This window comes from Labeo rohita, chromosome 3, assembly GCF_022985175.1.
Source record: "Labeo rohita strain BAU-BD-2019 chromosome 3, IGBB_LRoh.1.0, whole genome shotgun sequence".
NCBI lineage: Eukaryota > Metazoa > Chordata > Actinopteri > Cypriniformes > Cyprinidae > Labeo > Labeo rohita.
The window spans coordinates 19,193,843-19,219,693 of NC_066871.1; the positions used below are offsets into that span (position 1 = coordinate 19,193,843).

General features: G+C 37.1%; 1 protein-coding gene across 1 annotated transcript; it reads right to left on the reverse strand.

The window, feature by feature from the left end:
- trpm4a (transient receptor potential cation channel, subfamily M, member 4a) lies at positions 1-25,523 on the reverse strand. Its single transcript, XM_051106777.1, has 28 exons — positions 25,245-25,523; positions 21,850-21,911; positions 18,913-19,078; positions 15,622-15,802; positions 13,484-13,653; positions 12,240-12,417; positions 11,025-11,089; positions 10,516-10,764; positions 10,324-10,426; positions 10,121-10,239; positions 9,717-10,031; positions 9,211-9,312; positions 8,963-9,091; positions 8,101-8,230; positions 7,069-7,214; positions 6,872-6,984; positions 6,695-6,790; positions 6,558-6,604; positions 6,244-6,473; positions 6,052-6,167; positions 5,841-5,973; positions 5,590-5,764; positions 4,888-5,053; positions 2,879-3,060; positions 2,482-2,614; positions 2,129-2,201; positions 1,695-1,791; positions 1-551 (listed from the first exon to the last, which is right to left on the reverse strand). The coding sequence occupies exons 1-28, from the start codon at positions 25,314-25,316 to the stop codon at positions 517-519; spliced, it is 3,783 nt and encodes a 1,260-aa protein (XP_050962734.1). The 5' UTR covers positions 25,317-25,523; the 3' UTR covers positions 1-516.
- Between the last annotated feature and the right edge of the window lie 328 nt (positions 25,524-25,851).

Genomic DNA, 25,851 nt, shown 5'->3' on the forward strand with positions numbered 1-25,851 from the left:
ATGAAATGTTGTGATTGTCTAGGCTGATACGGCTAGGAACTATACACTCTATACTCTCATTCCGCCATAATAATCAAGGAACTTTGCTGCCGTGCCATAAGTGCAGCAGGCACAATGATATTGAGAGTAATAGACGCCGAAGTAAGAGTATAGTTCCTAGCCATATCGACCTAGAAATTCGCAACTTTTCATTTTTCGTCCGTCTTTGTACACGATGTAACTACAGAAGAGTCAAGTTTTAAATAGGAAAAATATCAAAACTCTTTGGTCATTTTTGAGTGAGATGCTAACGGTCTAATCAGATTCAATGATCTATGCTAAACTATGCTAAAAGTGCTATCTCCACACCCGGAGATCGGCTGAATGGATTCGAAAACGGTAAAACTCAACTGTTTAACTCTAGGGGAGTTGGAAAATGGAACATGTCGATAAACTGAAATGGCACAAAGAATCATAAAAAAAAAAAAAAGTTCATAAAATGCACATGTTCACTTTTCTGCATTAGCAGCATAATTTTCATCTGTAAAACGTGGGCCGTTTGGAAGCAATACCTGAAACACAGTCAGAAGAGACGAGAAGAGATGAGTTAACATAATACTGAAAGTATTAAAAAATAAGCAAAAAAATAAAAACATTCATACATACAAGATTTATACATACATTATCTATCTAATTGGGGTTTAATAGATCATAGTTGAGCCGTGATCCAAACGGACATGATCAGGCTAGTTTTGAGCAGCAATTGGGCGGGTTTCATTGTAAAAACCTGGCAATCCTGGTCAGTTATATCTTAAGTGAATGAAAACAACTGAGAAAGGAATCAGATGTGTATCATTATATTGGATCCATGCATCAGGTCTTAAGGGGACAGCAGCCTTTAAATACCTGCTGCTGTCATTAACGCTAATTATACAACAAAACAAAGATTTATACAGTGAACACTATGCAGTTATTTTACACTATGTTCTGTGACTGAACGCTACTGCCGGACTTTATTTTATCTGTAACTTTGTTCTGGTCTGTTTATCTGTGCTTATAATTTCTGTATTTTTTTTTTCAGATTTTTTATCTACGGCCCTCCAAAAACTATAATTTTTGCACCCCTTATATATATATATATATATAAAAGGCAGGCAAACGATTAATCGTGATTAATCGCATACAAAATAAAAGTTTGAGTTTGCCTAATATATGTGTGTGTACTGTGTGTAATTATTATGTATTTATAAAGCACATTCATGTATATATTTAAAAAATATGTATAAGTATGTATTTATTAAAAATTTTATAGAATTTATATTATATATAAATAAAAATATCTTGTACATAAATAACGTATTTTTCTTAAAAATATACATTTGTGTGTATTTATATATATATATATATATATATATATATATCTCAAACCTTTATTTTGTATGCGAATTCAATTCATCATTGGCCAGCCCTATATATATATATATATATATATATATATATAGATTCTGTAAGGATCATAAAGAGTCTGTGAGGACATTATGTCTCCATCAATAAGGAAGTAGTGTAACTGTATATTTATATGTAAGTAAGGATCATTAAAATGTTACAGCCAAACCAACACTGTAAACACTGTTACTAAGAGGGAACCTGAGAAACATAAGCTAAACTTTGACGCTGCAAAGAGGGGGAAAGGCAGGGGAGAGTGGACACCACACCTTTGGAAGGAAGAGGAGGTGGACGACTCTGCTTTACAAAATCACTCTGAGACAGCGCCTCCACAATCCAGGAGAGGGCAGTAGAGCAGTACTCCACCTGAAAAACAAGAGTGAGTTACAGAGTATTGGTCAAAAACCTGAGGTCCCTTTTAAAGCACAGGTTCATTAATTACATCGATTGGCTGACAGCTTGGCAGATTCTCAAAGCGGATCTACATTCTACAGGCTCGTACAGTGATAGGGAGAATGACGGATGGGCTTTGCTCTGTGCTGAGCAAGCAAACACAACAGCTGCAGCTAAAATAAGGCAAGACCCATAGTCTTACACCAACAGACGCATGCGTGCACTCTGTGAGACGCTGCTGGGATTTAAAAACAGGTGTCAATGTGTTTCGACAGCCACAGGTAGACAGGTGTGCACAGTCGTCACTAACCTCCGTCTCCAGTTTTCTCAACCTGCGATCGTGATCGCGAATCTCCGACATCTGCTTCAGGACGCTGTCCACCCTACACACACATATGGACACAAATACACACATTCTGTCATTCAAGACGCCGCTGCCTGATTCAGCAGGAGTTGACAGTCTCCATGTCTCCCCCCCTTCACACGCACAGAAAGGCGAAACGAGAGCCGCCACTGCGAGGTTACTAAATGCCCCCGGGTGTGTATTACACACAGATCTACTTGACAGTGATGAATATGTTCCCCACTCAGTCCTCATTTCAAGTATGTAAACTTGCTAATTGTTGATCTGAGTATGAAAGAACAGTAATCGGAGTGACTGACTTTGTGGAGGTGCGTTTGAGCCGCTCCGTGTCGCTCTCTCGTTGTTTCTTCCCTTGCGTGGAAAGCAGGTTCTCCTTTAGCATCGACTCCCACGTGTTCAACAAACTAGCCTCTTTGGGTTTCAGGTCCAACACTATGGAAAAAGACACACCTCAGGGATAGTTCCTCTAAAAAATGTATTAAAACTACCAGACCTGTATGTCTTTCTTTCTTTTCTGAAGGTAGTTAGTAACCAGTTTGGGTGACCACTGACAAGACAGAAAGTCGTACAGGTTTGGAACAACGTGAGGGAGAGTAAATGATGACGAGATTTTCTTGAGTGAACTATCCCTTTAAAGACAAATTTTTCAAATGAGACGCTGTGTATAATGTAGGATCATGTGATGTTAGAACGTACCGAAGTGTTGGCTCTTGTTGGAGGGCAATCTCTGAATGACTCTTTTGAAGAAGATATGGAGATGGGAGATGATGATGAAGGGCGGGGAGAGGCAGGGGCGTGAGTGGTACTCCACGATCAGGTTGTAGCGTTGGAACTTCCAGTACACGTCGCTGTGCTCCTGGACTTTATTGAACGTGTAACTGTAGACAAATAATATAAACACACAATCATACTAATCAATATTGTCAGAGAGGCCGTGCTGTCGATAAAGTATTGTAGTAGCCAAAGGACGTCATCATACACTAGTGTTTTATTGCTGGGGATACACCAATTATACAATTCTGTTTGATACCTGATAGCTGATTATTATTTTCATATTATGGTTTTTCTGTTATAATAAATACTGTGACACTATTTTGTCTAAAAGTATAAAAAATAAAAGACACTATAAAGAAATTACAAAGAAATTTTAAAAATGAAAATTCTGTCATTAATCATGTTGTTCCAACCCTGTAAGACCTTCGTTCATCTTCTGAACACAAATTACCCTGACCAAACTAATCTGACCCTGCATAGACAGCAACACAACTACCATCTTCAAGGCCCAGAAAGGTAGTAAAGACTCCTTACTACCTTCCTAGGCCTTGAACGTGTCAGTTGTGTTGCTGTCTATGCAGGATCAGAAAGTTCTCGGATTTCATCAGAAATATATTAATTTGTGTTCTGAAGATGAACAAAGGTCTTATGGGCCATGAGGGTGAGTAATTAATGACAGAATTTTCAATTTTGGGTGAACAACCCCCTTAAGTGAGCATTAGGTGAGAGCAAAAGTTATTTAAATGCAAAAGTTGTGGGAAATGACCATGAATAATTGAAAATACAAAATCAGCTGATATTTATGCACTTAACATACAGTACTGTTCAAAAATTGGGGTGTCAGTAAGATTTTTCTGTTGTTGTTTTTGAAAGTCTCTTATGCTCACCAATCAACCATAGGTTGATCATTTTTTTTTAAAACAGTAGTATTGGGTAAAAACAGTAATAGAACAGTAATATAATATTTAATAAAATTATAAATATTATTTACATTAAAAAAGAACAGTTTTCTATGTGAATATATTTGAAAATATTATTTATTCCTGTGATGGCAAAGCTGAATTTTCAGCATCATTACTCCAGTCTTCAGTGTCACATGATCTTATAGAAATCATTCTAATATGCTGATTTGGTGCTCAAGAAAGATTTCTTATTTTCAGTGTTGAATACAGTTGTGCTCCTTAATATTTTTGTGGAAACTATGATTATTTAATAAACCTGAAAAAAATTCAGAAGAACAGCATTTATATGAAATATTTAGTTTTAATTCCTTTGAAATGTTATAAGTGTCTTTGCTGTCACTTTTGATCAGTTTAATGAATCTTCGGTGAATAGAAGTAATAATTTCGGTAACACTTTATTTTAAGGACCAATTCTCATTATTAACTACTTGCTTATTAGCATTATTGACTGTTTATTAGTACCTTTAAGCGCATATTGATGCCTTATTTTGCAAGGGTATATTTTAGATTCCTTAATCCTAATCCTACCCCATACCTAAACTTAACAACTACTTTACTAACTATTCATAATCAGCAATTTGGGAGTTTATTCAGGGACAACTCTTAGTTAATAGTGAATATGTGTTCCCTATTCTGAAGTGTTACCTTCAGAATGAGTGTTAATCTTACTGACCTACAAATACAACACTTATTGCTTTAATAAACTGGCTACTACACAGATAAATTTTTAACTCAAATGTTAACTAAGCAGTTTTAGAATATTTATAAATGAATAAACACTCCTTGTGCTCAAGTGCCCTTCTGGAGAAATCTGGCAATCTAACATCATTTGCTGTCAACATTTTCTGTCTGAAGTTGCCAGTACATAGTAACAGCTAATTTATTTTGAAATCCATATAAAATCATTGTTATGAATACAAACAGAAAGGCATGTGATGCTAGATCAGTGTTGATGGGGTAGTGTCTTACCTGAACATTGCAATGAGCAAGTTCACCAATAGGATATTGGTGACCAACAAGTAGACTGACAGCAGAATAAGAACCAGCCAGTTAGCATCAGACTGTGGGCATGGCTCCGCCCCCTGATGGATGAGCGTGACGTTGTCTGTACACTCCCTCTCCTGTCGCTTGTCAGCTAGAATCAATCAACAAAACGCATTACAACACAATCAATAAAATAAGATGATAGTACAAAAGTTGTGGAATCAGTTAGTTGTTTGTAAAGAAATTGCTACTTTTATTCAGCAAGGATGCATTAAACTGATTAAAGTAAAGGTCCTTGCACACTGAGTCTTACATTTTTGTATGTGTTTTTTCATATTCGACCAAATTCGTCATGCACAAAACGTCACAGTGGATCTGAAATGTCAAAACACCTCTTAAAACGCTTGTTACGGATGCGAAAAACGCAGAAAATTTATTGACGGACAAAAGTTTTGGAGGCAACGTGATTGACACTACGCGAGGTCATATTAGCGTGCAAAAGTTTTGAGTGTGCAAGGTCCTTAAAAGTAATGACTTTTTACATTGTTACAAAAAATGTATACAGTATTTCAAATAGACAAACCCCAAAGTTTTGAAAAGTAGTGTATATTGTGATGGAACTGCATAGTAAAAATAACACACACACACAAACACACAACAGAGACATAAACTCATACACACACATACCATCAATTTCATCCAGTGGTATCTGGCCATATATGTGCATGTATGGTCTGTAGAACACACGCCGGATTATCCAACCAGGACGAGAGTCGTAGGAGTACAGCAGTGCCTGATTGGCTACTCCATATGCCATTAGCCACACCCCCAGGAAGAATAGGAAGAAAAACACATCTTTCACCTGTGGAGGACATAATCATTCTTTAACAAGATTATATGCACTTTTCAGGGCACGTTCGAAATGAAAAACTCCTCACCATTTTGCCAACTATAATTATTTTGGGACCAAGCTGTTTGTGAACTGCAAATATATGAATGAGTCTGAGCGTGAAGACCACATAGCAGACACACATTGCTGCACGACCGAAATTATACGTCCACGGAAACATCCTGTAACAAAAACGCACATGCACTAACCAACACACTCACATGCACAAACACATACAGAACAGATTTCACTAAATTAACCTGCAGAGAAGCCCAAGAATGAAGAGCGCGAGGGCCGTGATGTCACACTTGTTCCAGATGTCTTGGATGTACAGCTTCATCCTCTGAACTACAGTGGTAGATCCTATAAAAAAAGTCTGAGAGGGAGATGACGATTCAGTGATGGAACAAGTGCACTGAAATGTGTGTCAACACAATGGAGATTGTTCATACCTGTCGAATTTCCTCACAAACCAGAGTAAAAACCCAAAAATACAACACAAGCTCCGAAGGGGCGGGTCCGTCGGGAGGCGGGGGCTTGAAGTCAACCAATAGCACGTAAGCGAACAGGAAAAGGAAGAGGAAGTACATCAACACATTGCCTAGAAACGACGTGACCGGTGCAAACCAGAACTGCCGCCATCGGTGCAATAAAAAAGGCCGTTTTAGAGTAGCCTTTGATGCTGTAATATAAAAAATAAAGATGTAAACTCCTTACAGCAAGTCAAAGTTTAACAGGATTTGTGATCGTTGCAATTTAGACGCACCTTCTGTTTTTTCTTTTAGAGCTTGACATTCCTCTACGTCATCCTCCCTGTGAAAAACATGTATGACAATCTTTATTTTATCTGTATCATCTCTTATTTAGTGAAAGTGTTTACGGTGCTGAGAAACCATCAATTACGTGTTTATGACTTCAACCAGTGACTCTGCTCCATCGGCGCTGTCTAATTCTTTACCCTGATGAAAGTCCTCAGCTATTTCATCCGTCTCCTGCCCCCTGAGAGATTGAAGGGCATTAAAACTTTGATGACTGTACCAGAAAGAAAACTAACATTGGCCGAAAAAATTGGGTACTGACTTGAAAGTCAGGAGGTTGGTGTAGATGAAGGGAGGCATGAAAAACGAGAGGACCAGTTTCCACACTTCGGTATTGCTGTCCATGTCCCCCCACCAAATCTCTGACAGTAAAGTCTAGCCATGGACAGATGAAGACACCAGTGTAACTAAGAAATTTTGACACTACAACTGCTAAACATGCTACCAACCACTGCTAACCTGCACTCCATCATGGCTGAAGAAGAGGCGGGCGTCAGCCGCTGTGGCCATCTGCAGACAGGTGGCACCGCCCCATATAGGTGACTGTCTGATGAGAAGCTTAAAAGAGCGGGTCTCGTTGCTCTGGTAACACTCACTGAACACATCTATTAAGAAAGCGAGGAGAAAACGCATAAGTAATTTAAGATTTCTTCAAGCTTTAAGGGATGGCAAGACCTTTGTTCTTCTTCAGAATACAAATAAAGATATTTTTTATTAAATCCGAGAGCTTTCCGACCCTGTGTTGACAGCAACTGTACTACCACATTTAAGGCCCAGAAAGGTAGTAAGGACATTATTAAAATGTAACATCAGTGGTTTAACAGTAATGTTATAAGTCTAAGAGTACTTTTTGTGCGCAATAAAAACAAAAAATAACTTAATTCAACAATTTCTTCTTTTCTACGTCAATCGCGACGTTCTGGGAACCAAAAACTAACGTTCCCAGAACGTTCTGGGAAACAAAAATTGTTAGCTGGGTTACTACCTTGGTGGGCTTTGAATGTGTAATTACATTTCTGTCTATGCAGGGTCAGAAAGCTCTCGGATTTCATTAAAAATATCTTAATTTGTGTTCTGAAGATGAACAAAGGTCTTACGGGTTTGAAACAACATGATGGTGAGTAATTAATGACAACATTTTCAATTTTGGCTGAACTATCACTTTAAGACTTAATGCTGCATTTAATGTAATGCATCCTTACTGAATAAAGTATTACAAAACAAAGTTTTCTGACCCTAAACAATCTGAGATCACATTTAAAATCTTAGATCTGAAAATTTTGAAAAAGACTAGATATTGATATATTTTAAATCCTGTACTATTAGTGGCCATTAAAACTGTAAGAATATGAACAAAAATTGCATTAAAAAACTGTGGAAACACAGCAGTATATATATAAAATACAAACATTTTCACTAACTGTCTCATACTTTTGGGCCCCACTGAAAAACATTTGCATCTGTCATCTTTTTAACTTGATTCACACCCACCATGTGCCAGATTCTCAAAAGTTTGAGCAAGTTCTTTCATGGAGAGTTTGGTCTCAGTCTCTGTCTCCAACTTGGAGAGCTCTCTTAATATCTTACACCCGGCAAGAGCACTAAGCACCGACTCCCCGGCCTAGCATTGAAAGAGAGAGGGGAAAAAACAAAACGAAGCAAATTATTATAATTTTTACACACTGACCATGAGAACTATCATGATCAGTGACTCCAGTCAAAATAAATAATACAATCTGTAGTAGTCTGAATGCAAACATCCTGTTAATAGATACTTTTACTTGCTGAATAAATTAACATGACATTTCTAGAGTGTGATACTGAATCCACACCACTAGGTGTTAGTATAGAGTCCAAGATCGCTGTCATTTGCAACTTTAATCTACTCCTTTGCAAATGTATATATGTGACCCTGGACCACCAGTCATAAGGGTCACGTTATCTAAAAGCTTTCCATTGATGTATGGGTTGTTATGATAGGACAATATTTGGCTGAGATACAACTATTTGTAATCTGGGGAAGCATACAAATCTAAATATAGATAAAATCGCCCTTGAAGTTGTCCAAATGAAGTTCTTAGCAATGAATACATTTTACAAAATATCTTCATGTAACATGATCTTTAATTAATATCCAAATGATTTCTGGTATAAAAGAAAAATCAATCATTTTGACCCATACAGTGTATTGTTGGCTATTGCTACAAATATACCTGTGCTACTGGTTTTGTGGTCGAGGGTCACGTATCTGACCAAACGTCATTTATACAATTAACTAAAGAGATCAGAAAAGAATATGCAGTGAACATCATTATGATTTTCGACTATTACTATGAAAAAAAAAAAGAGATACCATTTCCCAGAAGTAGATTGACATTTCTCTGCGATTCTGAAGAACGGCCCAAATGAAGAGAGCTATCCAGGGAGACATACAGCGCTGTTTCCGGTACACACTTTCAGTTAGCAGCAACCTATTCACATGCTGAAAGGACGAGACAGAAACTATGATCACAATACTGTTATCTATAATGTGTTAACATAAGTACTGTAAGTCAAATCATTTCACCAATCCCAATACCTCTGAAAAAACCTGGCTGGTACCTTCATTGCTTTCCGTGAGGCCCATCCGTGTTCTACACCAAGAGGAGTGTAGTAAAATGGCTGACAGACATCTTCCATGATCTCTGATAACACCCGTGAAACCTGGGAAATAGAAAAATATTAATGCATGTTTTACATACAGTCTGAGACTTACACTAAAATACTAGATTCAAGCCTGGATATAAACATAAATAAAAACAAAATAAAATTATAAAATTGATCGAAAGTGACTAAAAATATTTTGTTGCAAATTTTAAAATGATAAAGGGGGCAGTCGTGGCCTAATGGTTAGAGAGTCGGGCTTGCAACCCAAAGGTTGCCGGTTCGGCAGAATTGAAGGTGCGGATTGTGAATGAACAGCGCTCTTTCCACCTTCAATACCACGACCATTTTTTTTTTTTTTGCATATTTTATATCATAATTTCTTTTCGTTTTTGTTTAATCCTTCAAACTCTAACAAAACTGTCAATATATTCAAATCAATATATTCAAAAGTGTCATTTTACCTCATATAGGGAGATTTCTCGAGCACCAGATGGGTTGGTGATGCTCGTGCCATGGCTCTTGGAAGAGGAATCCTCATTAGGTAAATTTGAGGTGTTTAAGTGGAGCTGAGAGCCAACTAAGCCCACTCGCTCCTGCAGCCTTCTCTTGAGGAATAAGGACACCAGTTCAGAATCTGACACTGAGTTGTAAAGACTCTCTAAACGATGGTACGTCAGATAGTCCAGAATATTCAAGCCGTTTTCCACAAACAGACGCACAAAATGGGGCTTGTTGTTCACCAGAGCATCAGTCATTGAATCCGCCAGGTCATCGTACTAAAAGAAAGATTAAATCAATACATTCAAACACAGTTTGACAGTTTTGTGCTGGTTTTGGTTTTTATTCGTTTTGCTGTTAATCCTACCCTCCAATGGATTTCACCATTAAAGAGCTCACTCTTGGCGATATCCACTCTGTCCCAGGCCACTGCCAGCCTCAGCTCTTCAGTGTACTCGCTAGGATCATTAGCATCCCGTTTAGCAGCTGAACAAACACGTACACACATAAACCCTCATGTACATGCTATAAACACGTGTTGAATTCTTAGAGCATGTGATTTAATCTCACCTCTTACTAGAGCTTTAAGGATGATTCTGTCAAAGTCATCTTGCCCTTCCTGGTCTCCATATAAAACGGTGATCAGATCTCTGTTTTCATAGATACTAAGCGCCTGTGTGAAAAAAAGAAAAGTAACTAGTGATATGGGAAATAGCTTCATCCTGTAGGCACTCTCTATTCAGTCTCTTGCTCTACACTCACCTGATCCACAAGCTTCTCCTGTTCAGTCTTAGAAGGCAAATATTTCTTAATTTTCTCTCTCACTCTGTCCCTGAGCTCAACACTGGCGCTTTTCCTGCTTTCCTCAGAATCGGTCGGCAAAGTGGGACTCACTGGTGGACTCTGAGGTAAGCTGAGATCCTTCATTACTGATGCTATCAGGTCTGCCGCTGGACCCGACCCAGCCAGCACCAACCATGGAGTGGAGTTTTTCAGAGATGAATCCACTCTCTGCAGTGAGAAAGAGATCAATCATTTCAAATATACTCAAAACTGATTTAATGCCATTTTAAGCCTTACAATTACATTTTTGATTCTTAGACACTTTATGCAGTTATATGACTGTATTTGTAAAATGTGTATCATTATTGATTGCTTCAACTGGTGGGCCTCAATCCAAAAACAGTGCTGGACAGGTTGTGTTACTGGCTTAATAGGTTGCTTACTAAATATTAATATTAAAATAATTTAAAATAATCTTGTGTAATGACCTCAAGCATTGCAGCATCTCCTGCGATCAGCACGCACAAAACAGGAATCTCAATGCTTCCACTACCTGGTTATGACAGGAGGAAGACAAATTTGTTAATACAACAGAAATATAGCATTACTCAAAATAAACTGAGTAAAAACAAAGAACCTAAAAGCAGTGTTAAGGAAAGTTACTTGCATTACAATATTGCATTACTCCCTAAAAAAAGTGACTAATTACATTCATTAGTTACTTTTTATGGAAAGTAATGTGTTATGTTATATTGCAATACCTCTTAAATCTGGGCAGGGCTTGCTTGTTTGTTTTTAATATAAAAAAGTTGCATTTTTGGCAAATATAAAAGCCCTTTTTACACCAAAAGTGAAATGCGTAAGCCTCAGGCTGAAGGAAAAGTAACAACACTCTTCAGCAATAAAAACATTTAGCACAAATGTTACTTTATCTAATGTAATTTTTGCTTATCAGTATGGTTGAATTGAATCACTGAAGGTCAGCAGCAAAGACTTTGCTTAATAAAATTCATTTTTTGCGAATGAGATGAATAAATGCAATAATGTAACACTGGGACAGGAGAACTGTCAGTTAATCAATGGGAAAACAAAGTATTTGAAAAAGTAACTCAGATATTTTCTTGTAAATTAAATAGTAATGTGTTACTTTACTAGTTACTTGAAAAAAATAATCTGATTACTTAACATGAGTTACTAGTGTTTAGTTTCCATTTGTTTCAGAACTGCATTCTCATTCTGCTTCACTAGAGAGCAGTGTAGTCCTCATATTACATGCTAAATTTAGCCTTATTTTATTCTTTATTTAACTGTACACGACCAGTCAAAAGTTTTTGAACAGTAAGATTTTTTATATTTTTAAAAAGAAGTCTCTTCTGCTTAACAAGTCTGCATTTATTTGATCCGAAGTACAGCAAAAACATTAAAATCGTGAAATATTTTTACTATTTAAAATAACTGTTTGTGAATATATTTTAAAATGTAATGTAATCTTTGTGATTGTGGTTTAACTGTCCTCTTCCTTCCTCTCACTTGGTGTTTACTTCTCTGTTATTTACTTTATTTGATAAAAGGAAGTGCATAGTTCCTCAGGGATGTGCTTGTGTATTCCGGCGCAGTCCCTGATGCTAGATAACTGATTTGGGAATTTGCTGTTTTGCTTTGTGCTCAAGAAGATTTTATTAAACCTGTCTTCTTTCTCTCACCCCAGATGCCAGTGCGCTGATGGGAGATGAAGTCCTCCAGGTTGGCTCTGAACTTTGTTTCGCCACCTCTGCGTCCAACACTTCCATCATCCACCAAGAGAAAGGCCTGGTGGTTGTTATCCAGGCAGCTGGATTCACGGGGCATTCTGTGCACATAGTACCGTGCTGGAAAACTTCCCTTGTAAAGAGTAATAAACAGAACATTTTTTACAGAGCAGCCTAGGCAAAGTCCTACAGCAGTTCAAAACACTATTCAGGTCTTTATGACACTATTGTACACTCTGTAAAAAAAGTATCTGGACATTGAACCACACTTAAAATGCTTCAGTTTCATTTGATATTTCAAACCAAGTGGACTCTGAATACAAATTATGCTATACATTACAGTTCCATTTTATTATATTATTATAAAAAAGTAATATTATTATTACTGTTAAGAAATATTATTGCAATTTAAAATAAGTTTTTTATTTTAATATACTTTAAAATATAGTTTATAAGCAAAAAGCTGAATTTTCTGCATCATTACTCCAGTCTTTAATGTCACTTGATCCTTCAGAAATCATTATAATATTTATTATCAATATTGGAAATGTTATGCTGCTTAATATTTTTTTAGAACCTGTGATTTTTTTTCAGGATTCTTTGATGAATTAAAAGTTAAAAAGAACAGCATTTATTTAAAATAGAAATCTTTAAGTCTTTACTATCACTTTTTATCAATTTAACACATCCTTGCTGAATAAATAATTCCTTTCAAAGAAAATGTACTGACCCCAAACTTTGAACGGTAGTGTATACTGTTACAAAAGATTTTTATTTTAAGTAATTGTTGCTCTTTTTAACATTTGATTTATCAAAGAATCCTGAAAAAAAGGTTCCAAAAAAATTAAAATCACATCTTTTTTCATCACTGATAATAAATCAGCAAATTAGAATGATTTCTGAAAGATCATGTGACACTGAAGACTGGACTAATGATGCTGAAAACTGAGCTTTGCATCACAGGAATAAATTACATTTTAAAATATAATAAAATAGAAAACCATCATTTTAAATTGCAATAATATTTCACAACATTTTCTGTATTTTGAAGCAAATAAACAGCCTTGATGAGCATAATAGACTTCTTTAAAAAACATTCAAAATCTTACTTATCCCAAACTTTTGAACTTTTTATTTGGACATTCAAACATTTTAAGTGTGGCTTTTGTGTGAAGCAGAATGGACTCGTACGGCAGTACCTGTGGGTTTACGAGTTGCTGACGTTGGTAAATCATGCCCCAGGGGACAACACCAACAGCTATAACTTTGGCCTGAGAAAGAGCTGAAACTGTTGCACAATGATCCCTTACTGCTTCACCTACACAACGGCCAACACCCTCCCTCAGACCTGATGTCATGATCCAAGCCCCTGAAAAAAGAAGAAAAAACCCAGGTAAAGCTACTAAAGCTACTACCTGAATTACTCATTAACACTCATTAACAGCTAATTTACATTCTGCGGATATACATAACAGTCACAAACACCCTCATTGATAAACACTAAGAAAAAGTATTAACCATAATGCAATACTTCTGGATTCAAGCCATTTGTATTCCTACCACATACATGATAAACCTTATCAACACACTATAAGTGCACACAGAGGAATGCCACTGTTGTGTAATACTTGTTTGGCCTGTCTATCACTGACCCCAAGACTAGTGTCTAATTACCGGGTGCTTGAAAATAGCTATCAACACTTTCAGAACACATTTCAGTAAAGCTACCTGTCCTACCTGATCTCCAATACCAGTCAAATGTTTTTGAACAGTAAAATTTGAAATATTTTTTAAAGAAATCTCTTCTGCTCGCCAACCCTGCGTTTATTTGATCACCACACAAATAAAGTACAGCAAAAGCGGTAATATTTTAAATCAAATTTTTACTATTTAAAATGACTTTTCTATTTGAATATATTTTAAAATGTAATTGATTCCTGTGATCAAAGCTACATTTTCAGCATCATTACTCCAGTCTTTCCTTCAGGAATCAGTGTAATATGCTGATTTGCTGTTCAAGAAAAAAATATTATTATTATAATTGTCAATATTTAAAACAGTTGAGTACATTTTTTCAGGATTCTTTGATGAATAGAAAGATCCGAAGATCAGCATTTATCTGAAATAAAAAGCTTTTGTAACGTTATAACACTATACCATTCAAAAGCTTGGAGTCAGTATAATTATTATTATTATAATTATTTTACAGAAATTATAGAAATTAATACTTTTAAATAGCAAAGATGCTTTAATCAAAAGTGATGATAAAGACATTTATAATGTTACAAATGATTTCTATTTCAGATAAATACTGTTCTTATGAACTTTCTATTCATCAAAGAAACCTGAAAAATTTCTACTCAGCCGTTTTCAAGATAATAATAATAATAAATGTTTTCTGAGCAGCAAATTAGAATATTAGAATGATTTCTGAAGGATCATGTGACTGGAGTAACAATGCTAAAAAATCAGCTTTGAAATCACAGGAATAAATTACATTTTTAAATATATTCAAATAGAAAACTGTTATTTTAAATAGTAAAAATATTTCACAGTTTTACTGTTTTGCTGTACTTTGGATCAAATAAACTGAGAGCCAGAGGTGCCTGAAACATTTACTCAGAACCATATCAACATCAGAGTTAAATATTTATAAATCATACTTCGTCTCAGGCTGTCTATATGGAGTGATAAATGATAAAATTACATGGCCACTGTAGTTTCATTAGAGCTTCATTTTTTTCATAATATTAATAATATCTCACAACTTATCTCTGAATGTTTTCATACACACACACACACACACAGGTCAGTCAAGCTTATGGAACGCCTCAGTGAACAAATTTGCCACTTTATGCCCTGCTTAAAGTCTTCACTGTACAAAAAAAATCTGTGGTCTCAATTATTTCAGTAAATTTCGTGATGTCCTTTAAAACCATTTAAACGACAGTTTCACAGTCTGATATTCTTGCTGGTTTGTTAGCCAAAGTGTTTTGTGTGAGCATGTAAAGGCATGCGTGGACATGCTGATGGATGTCAAAAAAACAGTAAGTTAATCACACATTTATTCTGACATGCAAATTTTTTTATTCATTATTTAGTTTCAGTTATTACTTCAAATATTTTAATTTGTTTATATTTCTCTTTTTTACTTTTATTTCAGTTGATGAAAATGAATAAAAATAAATAACAGCCTTTATCTTAGTTTCAGTACCCAGGTTGAAGGGTGGAGGGTGAAGGTAGGGTTAACAGTCCACCTGTGATTCGTTAGATAAGTGAGTATAAAGGTTTCATGCGCTCATAACTGAGCTAAAGATAGACAAGCAGGAGAGGTTACCTGTGCTTTGTGCGGCCCGGACAAGCCCCTGTCTGATCACATCTCGCACCCAGGGCTTCACCTTCTCCTTCCCCTCTCCCCCCACCACAGACACCACCAGATTGGGTATCGGCAGACCCCATTGTGTCGTCATCAGCGAGTACACATTGTCCGGAGGCGTATCATGTGCCAGACGCAGAAACTTGGGGACACAAGATGAATGACATGAATGCACAGCAGAAAAACAGTCCTGAATGTTTGTATGCATGATATTATTCACAGTACACAGACGTTCAGACAGGCGTGACATTCAGACCTGTTCCTCACATGCAGAAACATGCAGGATATTTATACTGTCACTCAAAGACTGCTGAACGTAGGAAGGGATTTGTGTGAAAAGAGAAAGACTGTACAATGGCTCTGCCTGAGGCAACACACGCTCTCCAAAAAAATCTCCGAACACAGAAGCAAGAGGTTTTCTTTTGTTACTGTCTAATTTTAATTGGCTTTAATGTGGTTATGAGAAGTGTGTATGACTCCAGGCTCTATGGGGTTGGTTAAAGGGAAGTTTATAATTACATGTCTGCATTGTAGTTCTCTAATGGTTTAGCAGCCTGGCATACCTTTAAAGGGGAAGAAAATAGACCTTAGTCCGGGTAGTGCCATATTAAATTTCTGACAGGACTAAAAATGAGGCTGTGAGGAACTCAGAAATACAGTGTGTTCAATGGATTGTAATGCTGTGTAACAACACGCAAATTGCAAGCAGAATGAAAAATGCAGAGAGAAACCTAATGCATTAAGAGCCAGGGTGTGAAAACTTTTGAATTTGAATATCAGGGTAAATTTAACTTATTTTGTCTTCTACATGTAAGTATCTTCTGTAGCTTCTGAAAGGCAGTACTAAATGAAAAAAAGTGTTCAAAAGTTTTCACCCCCAGCTCTTAATGCATTGTGTTTCAGTGAGTGTTTGAACCTTCTATAATAGTTGCATATGAGTCCCTCAGTTGTCCTCAGTGTGAAAAGATGGATCTCAAAATCATACAGTCATTGCTGGAAGGGGTTCAAATACACAAAAATGCTGAAAAAACAAAGAATTTGTGGGACCCAAAGGATTTTTTTTGAAGAACAGCAGGCAGTTTAACTGTTTAGGACAAACGAGGGACTCATGAACAACTATCACTAAACAAAAAAACACAGCTGTGGATCATTCAGGTAACAACACAGTATTAAGAATCAAGCGTATGTAAACTTTTGAATGGGGTCATTTTTATAAATTAAACTAATTTTTTTCTCTTGTGGACTATATGTAAACGTCTTTTATGTGAATTCAGGTCAGCACTAAATAAAATAATAACATGCTTTTTGTATGATCTCTCTTACTTTGTTAAAATAATTTTGCAGATTCCATAGGGTGTATGAAAACTTTTGACCTCAACTGTAAATACATATCTGTGTGTCTATCCCTCAAAGCTTTATTTCATACCGGTAAAATTCAAAATGTTCTGCCCTGACTAAGATCTATAACCTCATTTAAGTACAATTTCAACACCAAAACGACGTTGCTCTTGCATCAGCAGCACCACCCACATGTGTGAGAACGAGTGTCATGAATACGCATCAAAGACTGGCACAGAAGAGAAGAAATTGTTCAGTAAAGTTGTTATTTTTGTTTTCTTTGCACACAAAAGTATTGTCGTAGCTTCGTAAAAATTAAGGTTGAACCACATATGTTACATGGACTATTTTAACAAAGTTCTTACTAAGTTTCTGGGCCCTGAATGTGTCAGTTGCGTTGCTGTCTCAGATTTCATCAAAAACGTCTTAATTTGTGTTCTGAAGATGATGCAAAATCGAATCCACGTCAGACGGGTGGGTCGGAGAAAAATTTATTGCAAATTTATTCAGAATTTAACATAGGTAAATTAAGTAATTGAAATGATGACAAAAATCAAAACTGAGAAATTACAATTAAGTTTCAATATGAGAATTCAACCAATAATATCAATAAATTGCATAAACCCAATCTATTCAAAGTTACTCTTAATCAATCTAAACAATAAGGCAAAAGTTAATTTCGAACCTCAAAGTCTTACAAATCTGAAAAGGTTAAGTCTAGAGAAGAGAGTCAAGGGGTAGCCCAGAAGTGACAGAGAGAAAAGGAGAAGAAGCTAAAGTTCTTTGTCTGCAGGTGCATTTATACTCTATATTCTCGAGGGGGTTTGAAACCACCTAAAAATAAGCCTTCCTGCTACATGACAAACTATGGTATTTTAAAAAATCAATGATGACTACGTGGTCTTGTGATGTCTGAAAAGAATAATAATTAAACACTGTGGTATTATACTCCCTGGAAGGCAGAATGGACATTTGGTTCATTTATATATCTCGAAATTGCTAGAACTCAGACATGTGCAGCTTCTTGAGAGAAAAAACAATAACAGACCTATGCATAAAAATCGTATGTTAGGCTGGAATTAAAACTAGGCATAGCCAACCACAGGATATTGGCCAAATACAGGATGTGCAGATCTATTGTGCAAATGGCAAACTAATTACACAAAGAGCTCACTATGTTCAGTACATCTAGAGTATGATTCTTATGAGAGTACATTTAGTATATGATCATTATGAATTGTTAATACAGAATATTATCAGAATAATTCATAAACATTTGCATAATTACTTCATGATACATGACTCCTTATATGAATATGTAAATTTCAAAAATCCCAACACATCAGAAGATGAACAAAAGTCTTACAGGTTTGGAACGACATGAGGGTGAGTAATTAACGACATCATTTTTATTTTTGGGTTAACTTTTAATTTTTTTAACAATAGTTGATGCTTTAGACACCATGAAAATACTAAAGTAGCTGTAGTATACTCTCCATGTAGAAAGTAGCATAAACTATAAATGCTGTAACTCTTGTTCATTGTTAGGATCTTATTTACTACTGTTAAGTGAATTTTCAGGAATCCAGGTGACTGTGAATTTCTATTGATGGCAAAAAACGTCCCTTCACAGATTTTGCAATGGATTCAGTTGGTCATGCGAATTCACCATGATGACTAAGAGAAAACTGCTCGGTTTAAAAATGACTTTTGTCTGGCTCTACTTCATACATTGCTATACCTTTGACAACACACAATGGTTCTTTTTTGTCCATTGAATTTTTTCAGTGAACAAAACCTCATTGTAATTACCAATTTATCATAGTTGTGTTGTTAGATGGAGTTTGCAGTCTAACTGAAAGTAGCTGTGATTGTGCGTGCTTGAGCAGGTGTAAAAGAAAGCAAGACACTCACTGGACTGTTTCTTCGTCCGGCTCCAGCAAACTCCAGCTGTCCAAAGGCATCAGTGGGGTGTTCAGAGGTGTGTTGTTCACTGTTCCACTGGCTGGTCACATGATCACCTGATGTTATGGACACATGATTGTCCGCTGATCCACCACACTGACACAAAGTCCCATTACTGCCAAAGAGAGTGAGAGAGAAAGAGAGAGAACTGTCACAACTGAATTCTCACATACTTACTATTTAATCCAGGGGTCTCCAAACTCTATCTTGGAGGGCTGGTGTCTTGCAGAGTTTAGCTCCAACTTGCCTCAACTCACCTGCCTGGAAGTTTCTAGCATGCCTAGTAAGAGCTTGATTAGCTGGTTCACGTGTATTTAATTAAAGCTGGACACCGGCCCGCCAGGACTGGACACCCCTGACACCCTTAAGCCATAATTTCAGAGTGTAACGTGGGGTTTGGGTTTTGTTTCATGTTCATGTTTTCATGTCTTTTATTTTGTATTTGTTTCATGCTGTTTGTGTCTTGCTTCCCTTGCCCTCTTGTATTCCTGCCATTGGTTTCCTTGTGTAATGTATCTTGTTCTCATTGGTTGGACAAGTCATGTGTCTGCTTGCTCATTGGTTGGTTTCTGTCATGTGACCCTCGTTGCTTGCTATAAGTAGCCCTCATATAGCCATTGTTCCTTGTTGGGTATTAATGTTGTAACCTGCTCTTGGTGAGTCTTTGTTTCAAGTCAAGACTGTTAATGTCAAGTTTGTTCAAGTCAAGTCTCTGTTTTGATTATGTTTGGATATTGGATTTCACTGTAAATAAACTGCACTTGGGTTCATTCACATCTCGCCTTTCAGTGGATCAATCGTAACAGAATACACGACCACTAAAAATGAACCCAGCAGTTCTTCGCCTCAATTGCCTTCGTCAAGGCAAATATGTAGCCGATTTTTGTATTTGCCATTTGGTGGAATTTAATGACGTTGCCCTGAAACATATTTTTTGTAACAGACTTAAGGACAATTTATATGACCGAATGCCAGACATTGACTATGCTTTGTTGCTGGCTGGTTCGTCATTTACTGTGGGGATTGCGGAGGAGGAACCATGTAATCCCACAGTACCCCGCACACCAGGGCCTGCTCACGTCACGTCTGCTACTCCATGGCCCACTCAACCCAAGCCTGCCAATCCAGTGCCTGCTAACGTCACGCCTGCTAAGCCAGGACCTGCTCACACCATGCCTGCTTCTCCTGAACCTGTTCACGTCAGGCCAGCTCACAAGATGGCCGCCACACCAGAGTCCCGGCCATGATGGCCGCCATGCCTGAGCATCACCATGTCACGGCTCTCACCAAAATTTCCCCAAAGGAATTTAGGGAGGGGGCTATAGTACCCAAGTTTTTGCTGGTGCAGAGTTTGGGCCAGGATGAAAGGGACTGATTGTCAGTGTGTTGGACCTACCACTGATGTTGGTGCGGGCTGCAGGCATCCCAGTGACGACAGTGATCTCAAGCCCAGACATCTTAGAGGTCCTGCCACCCTCTGCTGCCCTTCCTGTTATGGCGGTAACCATCCTGAGTGTGTGGGCTACACACTGCTCCAGAGGCCTTGCCTGTCCACAAGTCTGTGCCAGAGGCCTCTCCTGTCCATGAGTTCGCGCCAGTGCCTCCAGAGGTGGCGGCTCTTGCTGCAGAACCTCCTGAGGAGGCAGTGTCCACTACAGAACCCCATGATGTGGCAACTTCCACTGCAGAACCTCCAAAGGGGATAGTGCCCATCCATGAACTCGCTGCCTTTCCTGTCACAGCCATGGAGGCTGTTCCTGAACTCCCATTGCTCAATGATCCAGTCTTGCCTGATGCACTTTGGCTTGCCTTTGATCCCTGCTTGGCTGTGCTGGTCATTTGTTCCATGGTGGAGATTTCTGCTCCTGTCTGCCCTGCTGACCTGGTGTGTCCTTTGCTCCGCCATGGCTCCCTGCTCTGCCATGCCTCCATGATCCAGGCCTGCCACTGCTTCATGGCCTAGGTCCTCCCCTGTTCTACTGTCTGCCACTGCTTCATGGTCCACACCCACCATGTCTCCACTGCCCAGGTCTGCCATTGCCCCATAATCCAATTCCTCTTCCTCTGCATGGGGTTTGCCCTTTGGATTTGGGTTTTGTTTGGGCGTCTGGAGCCGCCCTTAGAGGGGAGGGGGGCTGTTTGTGTGTTGCTTCCCTTGCCCTCTTGTATTCCTGCCATTTGTTTCTTTGTTCAGTGTGTCTTGTTCTCATTGGTTGGACAAGACATGTGTCCGTTTGCTTATTGGTTGGTTTGTGTCATGTGACTCATTGTTTGCTATAAGTAGCCCTCATGTAGCCATTGTTCCTTGTCGTGTATTGATGTTGTAACCTGCTGTTGGTGAGTCTGTGTTCCAAGTCAAATCTGTTCATGCCATGCCAAGTCAAGTCTGTTATTGTCAAGTTTGTTCAAGTCAAGTCTCTGTTTGGATTATGTTTGGATATTGGATTTCACTGTTAATAAACTGCACTTGGGTTCATTCACATCTTGCCTTCAGTGGACATTCGTTACACAGAGGAAGATTAATTCAAATAATGATGTTAATAGCTTAAATAAAACTGTATGTGACATACATCATCACTTTAATAAAAATCAAAATAAAACCGTACCTGCCCAAATCTTTTTGTGAAACATTACATAACAACAGCTTATCAATGGAAAATGGACAGGGAAAATGTAGTGATGACAAATGGCTAGGAGTTCACCTTCATTCAAGAAAAAATGGCATGTGTGTTGACCCACCCTACATTACAAAATCAACTCTTTAACGGCTCAGATCATATTACCAGAAGATCAATGTCTATTTTAGACAGTATGAAAAGGCTGAATAGTTTTCTGCACACACTAGTAAATCTGAATGCAGGAGAAAATAAAAAATGGCTGGTGTACCTTGATGAGTCCTCCACAAAGGTGGTGCACACTCGCTTTTTAATCATCTTTGGGATCCAGCTCTACAACACAGACATTACAGTAGAGCATGAGTCACAGACATTTTCACATGCAGGTCCGGTTTCTGTCTTTTCACAGTCAGTGACTGTTGAGAACAAACTATGAGATTACACTTGAATGGCAAAAGAACTTCCAAAGAAAATGTTGTAATGTGCTTAACCCCTTTTTGTAAATCACAGAAACTAAAAGCTTATTTGTGACTTCTGCCTACTTGCTGAAACATTTGTGTTTTGTCCTGCTGATGATTAGTGTAAAATAAAAATATATTTTTTTTTTTTTTTTTTTTTTTTTTGTGAGTGTGGATCATAGTTTCATATATTAAGTAATTTAATAGATTGACACACCAAAATAAAGTGTTAAGTAACAGGTGCAAAATATTAAGAGTGTGGTGCAAAAGGCTTTGTGTCTAGATTAATATAAAATTAAAACATAGTTAGCAAGTTAATGATATTTATAGTGTTTAAAATCATTGTACTTTGTTCTAATTATTGTAAATTGTTCTAATTATAATTTCATAATAAAATAACCTTTAGTCTCGTTAAAGACACTGCATATTTGATGACTGTATTTGGAAACCACATAATTAAAATTAAAAGGAAAAAAAATACTAAAATGATATTAAATTAAACTTAAATAGCGGCCTCAAAAAGTTTTGATTATTTAAACAGATGTTAAAAGCTGAGATAATGATCAAACCTTTAGAAACATTTAAAACAAAAATAGAAAAACTTCTTATCTTCTTAGATTGCTAAAATTAAACAAGCACGGTCAACTTCAGAACTACAAAGCATGCTTATTTATCAAAAACAAGAGCTAGAATTCAGCATAACAGAAAATATACTAGCTCTGTATCTTTTCATTTTTAACACTTTTAATATCCACCTTCATCTTGATTTATTGCTCTTTATTTTTCCATTTCATTATCCTGTAATATTATGTTTTTATTTATTTTACAAATGTACATCATTTTATATTCTGTTTCATGTATTTAATGACCTTTAGAGTTGCTTAATTGTTTTTGCATTTTTTATAAAACAGCAATAGACAAAAAAATTGAATAATACATAGGACACATAGAAAGTTCTCACGTACAGTGCGTGCATAATTATTTTCCAAGTTACATTTTTATCTCAAAACTAATGCAATACAGAAATTGCTAAATGCTCATTGGATTAGCAGGGTGAGGAAAAAAAAAAAACAGGCCAAGAAGAATAGTACATTAACTATAAAAGAATTAAGTATTAAGGTGAAGAATTATGAAGAACCATCAGGAACCATTAAGTCTCCAGCGCCACCATTTTCCAAAACTGCAACCTACTCGGAGTCTCCAGAAGTACAAGGTGTCAGGTTGTCAGGGACTTTGCTAAGAAACAAAAATCCTGCAATATGACCCCCACTTAATAAGAATAACATGCTGAAGTGTTGTGAAGACTGATTTTTATAGGCTTTATAGAAAGACAGGTTGAGAGTGACTCTTGAAAAACCAGCACCACATCCGCTTGTACCAATGTTTAAAGAATTTATCTTCAAGAATCTGGCAGGAAGTTTTGGGAGCTCATTTTTAGTTCTTCTCCAACCCTGAAAGGTCTGTCTTGCTCACTGTTGTAGCAGCTGAAATCATGACTCCCTCATCACCGCCACTCTTGTCCAACTTGAACTGGTGCTGCTGATACCTCAGGAATCACTCTCAACCTATCTGTTCATTAAACCTTTTCAAACAATCAGTCTTTATGTATTTCAAAATCAAATTCACACAGCATGTGAATTAACATTAAGTGAGGGTCATGTAGCAAAATCCATGAGAACCTGACACCTTGTACTTCTGGAGAACAGGTAGGCTGCAGTTCTGGAAAACGGTGGTGCTGGAGACTAAGGGGTTCCTGGTGATTTCACACCTATTTCTACACCTTAATGCTGTTAACATGCATTTTTTTCTTCTCCACCTGTTCTGTCACACCCTCCTGACCCAGTGAGCATTCTGCAGTCCAGTGGTCATGATTTCATTTTGCAATTTCTGTATTCCATTAGTTTTGAATATTTCTCATGGGCATTTAATCATTGTTGAATCTTTTTTTTTTTTTTTTTACCCGTAATTTTTTTTACCCGTAAAGGAAAATCTGCTTAATAATTATGTACACCTCAAAGTAAGGCATTTTTTTCATTCCAGCCCTTGTTAACAATTATATAACACTTATAAATGATTAAATACAAAATTGATAGTAATTATTAAAATTGACTGAAGAAAATAACCAGAATATCAACTTGCATAATAATTATGCACGCACTGTATATGAAATGTAAACATGTCTGTAAAGACAGACAAAATACTCATATGTGTGTATGTATGTATATGTATGAACAGGTCTCCACATCTTCGTCCTGTACATTGAGCAAGTGCAAAAACTTGTTAAACAAGCTTATAACTTTAATATGGTGCTTTAAATGACGAAAGCTGGGTTAATCATTTCATGTGACTTTCCTCAGCAACATCAGAGACAATCCAGACCTGATTGGAAAGGTCACTAAAACAGACATTACATTTGCATGTAGCTTACAATTGTTAAGATGCATATCCTAATATATTTTACATATTAAGGTGGAGACTTATTGAAATTTATTAGGAGTGGCAGCATGACTTGTACTTTCTGCCTTTGATAAATTGCTTCTGAGTATATTGTTCTCAGTCCACTAGCATCTACTAAACAAATATGCAGAGGTGCAGGAAAATATATAACTGTGGTATGGTAACATGAAATAGCTTGGGAGGACAAAGCTTTGCCATTCAACTTTTTACACGTGCGTGTACACAAGACTGCACTCACAAAATGACTCTGGGCGTCTGTTGTTTCTTGCAGGCCTACAGGGGCCAGCTGCATAAACTTAGTGTCTATGTTAGGAAAGTGTCTTAAGAACTAGTTTGACCAACTAGCAGTTAAGTAAGGGGTCTTATATTTTGGATTCAACTTAGACTAAATTTTTATGTAACCGAGTTTTAGAAATTTTGACCAGTCTTGGAGAAAAAAAAATACATGACTAACTTTTAAGACTAGTCTACACCTTTTATGCAACCGGCCCCAGCAGGACTATTGTCAGTCATTTTAAGAGTTTCTCCTAAGTAGCGCTTTGCACGTGGATTGTGGAAAGCCACCTCGTTTTAAACGTTTTATGACATTTTAATGCAGTGCCAAAATAAATATGAATAAATTCAAATATGAACTTGACATGAACAATATAAATACTGCCATCCTACTTTCGTACTGAGAAATATTTAGGTGACTGTTTTCATTACGTATTGCCAAATAACACTATTTACATAAATAACGTATCAAACACACCTGATCGTTTTCGGATTTTCTCTCTCCTCCACCTCCTTCATTCTCTTTCTCAATTATCTTCATTTTAATCATCTGTCCGTCTTTAAGTGTAGGCTTATTAGGTATCAGTTATTCTTCAGACGAAGATTCCATGGAGATTCTAGATCCAATTGTGCTGTAGTTTGCCATCAACCGGATTCCGGAGATGTTTAATGAAACTTTTTCTAAAGCCGTAAATCTGGAAGCCCTGCCCACACTACACGTCTAACTCGAGCTCCACTGGAGGCATTCCAGCACGCGCTTATGATGGTCTGTACTGTTGAATTAAAGCAAAGACATGTGGGCGGTGAGGGCAGAGAAAACAAATATGCGGGCTTGATAAGAGTAGTAGAAGAATACGATAGGAGTTTCCACATTGGCAGATAAACTGTGATTTGTAACCAAAGATATAGGTAAGTTTAACATTTGCTGTAAAGATAAATACTTGTACTCCCGCTATATTATTTCGTTATGTAGGCTGTTAAAAACCGGATACTTCTGGTTATGAGAAAAGGTTTTTCACGTTCCTGCAGGCGTGTCTTTTTGAAGTACTATTGACCTTAAGATGTCATTTCGGCGTGGCCAGTTA

Bases quoted from the DNA above. Each gene is read 5' to 3' on its own strand.
- trpm4a (XM_051106777.1), bottom strand. From the start codon at position 25,316: ATGATTAAAATGAAGATAATTGAGAAAGAGAATGAAGGAGGTGGAGGA. The intron at 11,090-12,239 runs GTGAGAGAAAGA...TGTCATAACCAG, and splicing joins TCAGCGCACTGGCATCTGGG to GTAGTGGAAGCATTGAGATT. The intron at 6,985-7,068 runs GTTAGCAGTGGT...GTCCATGGCTAG, and splicing joins TCAGCCATGATGGAGTGCAG to ACTTTACTGTCAGAGATTTG.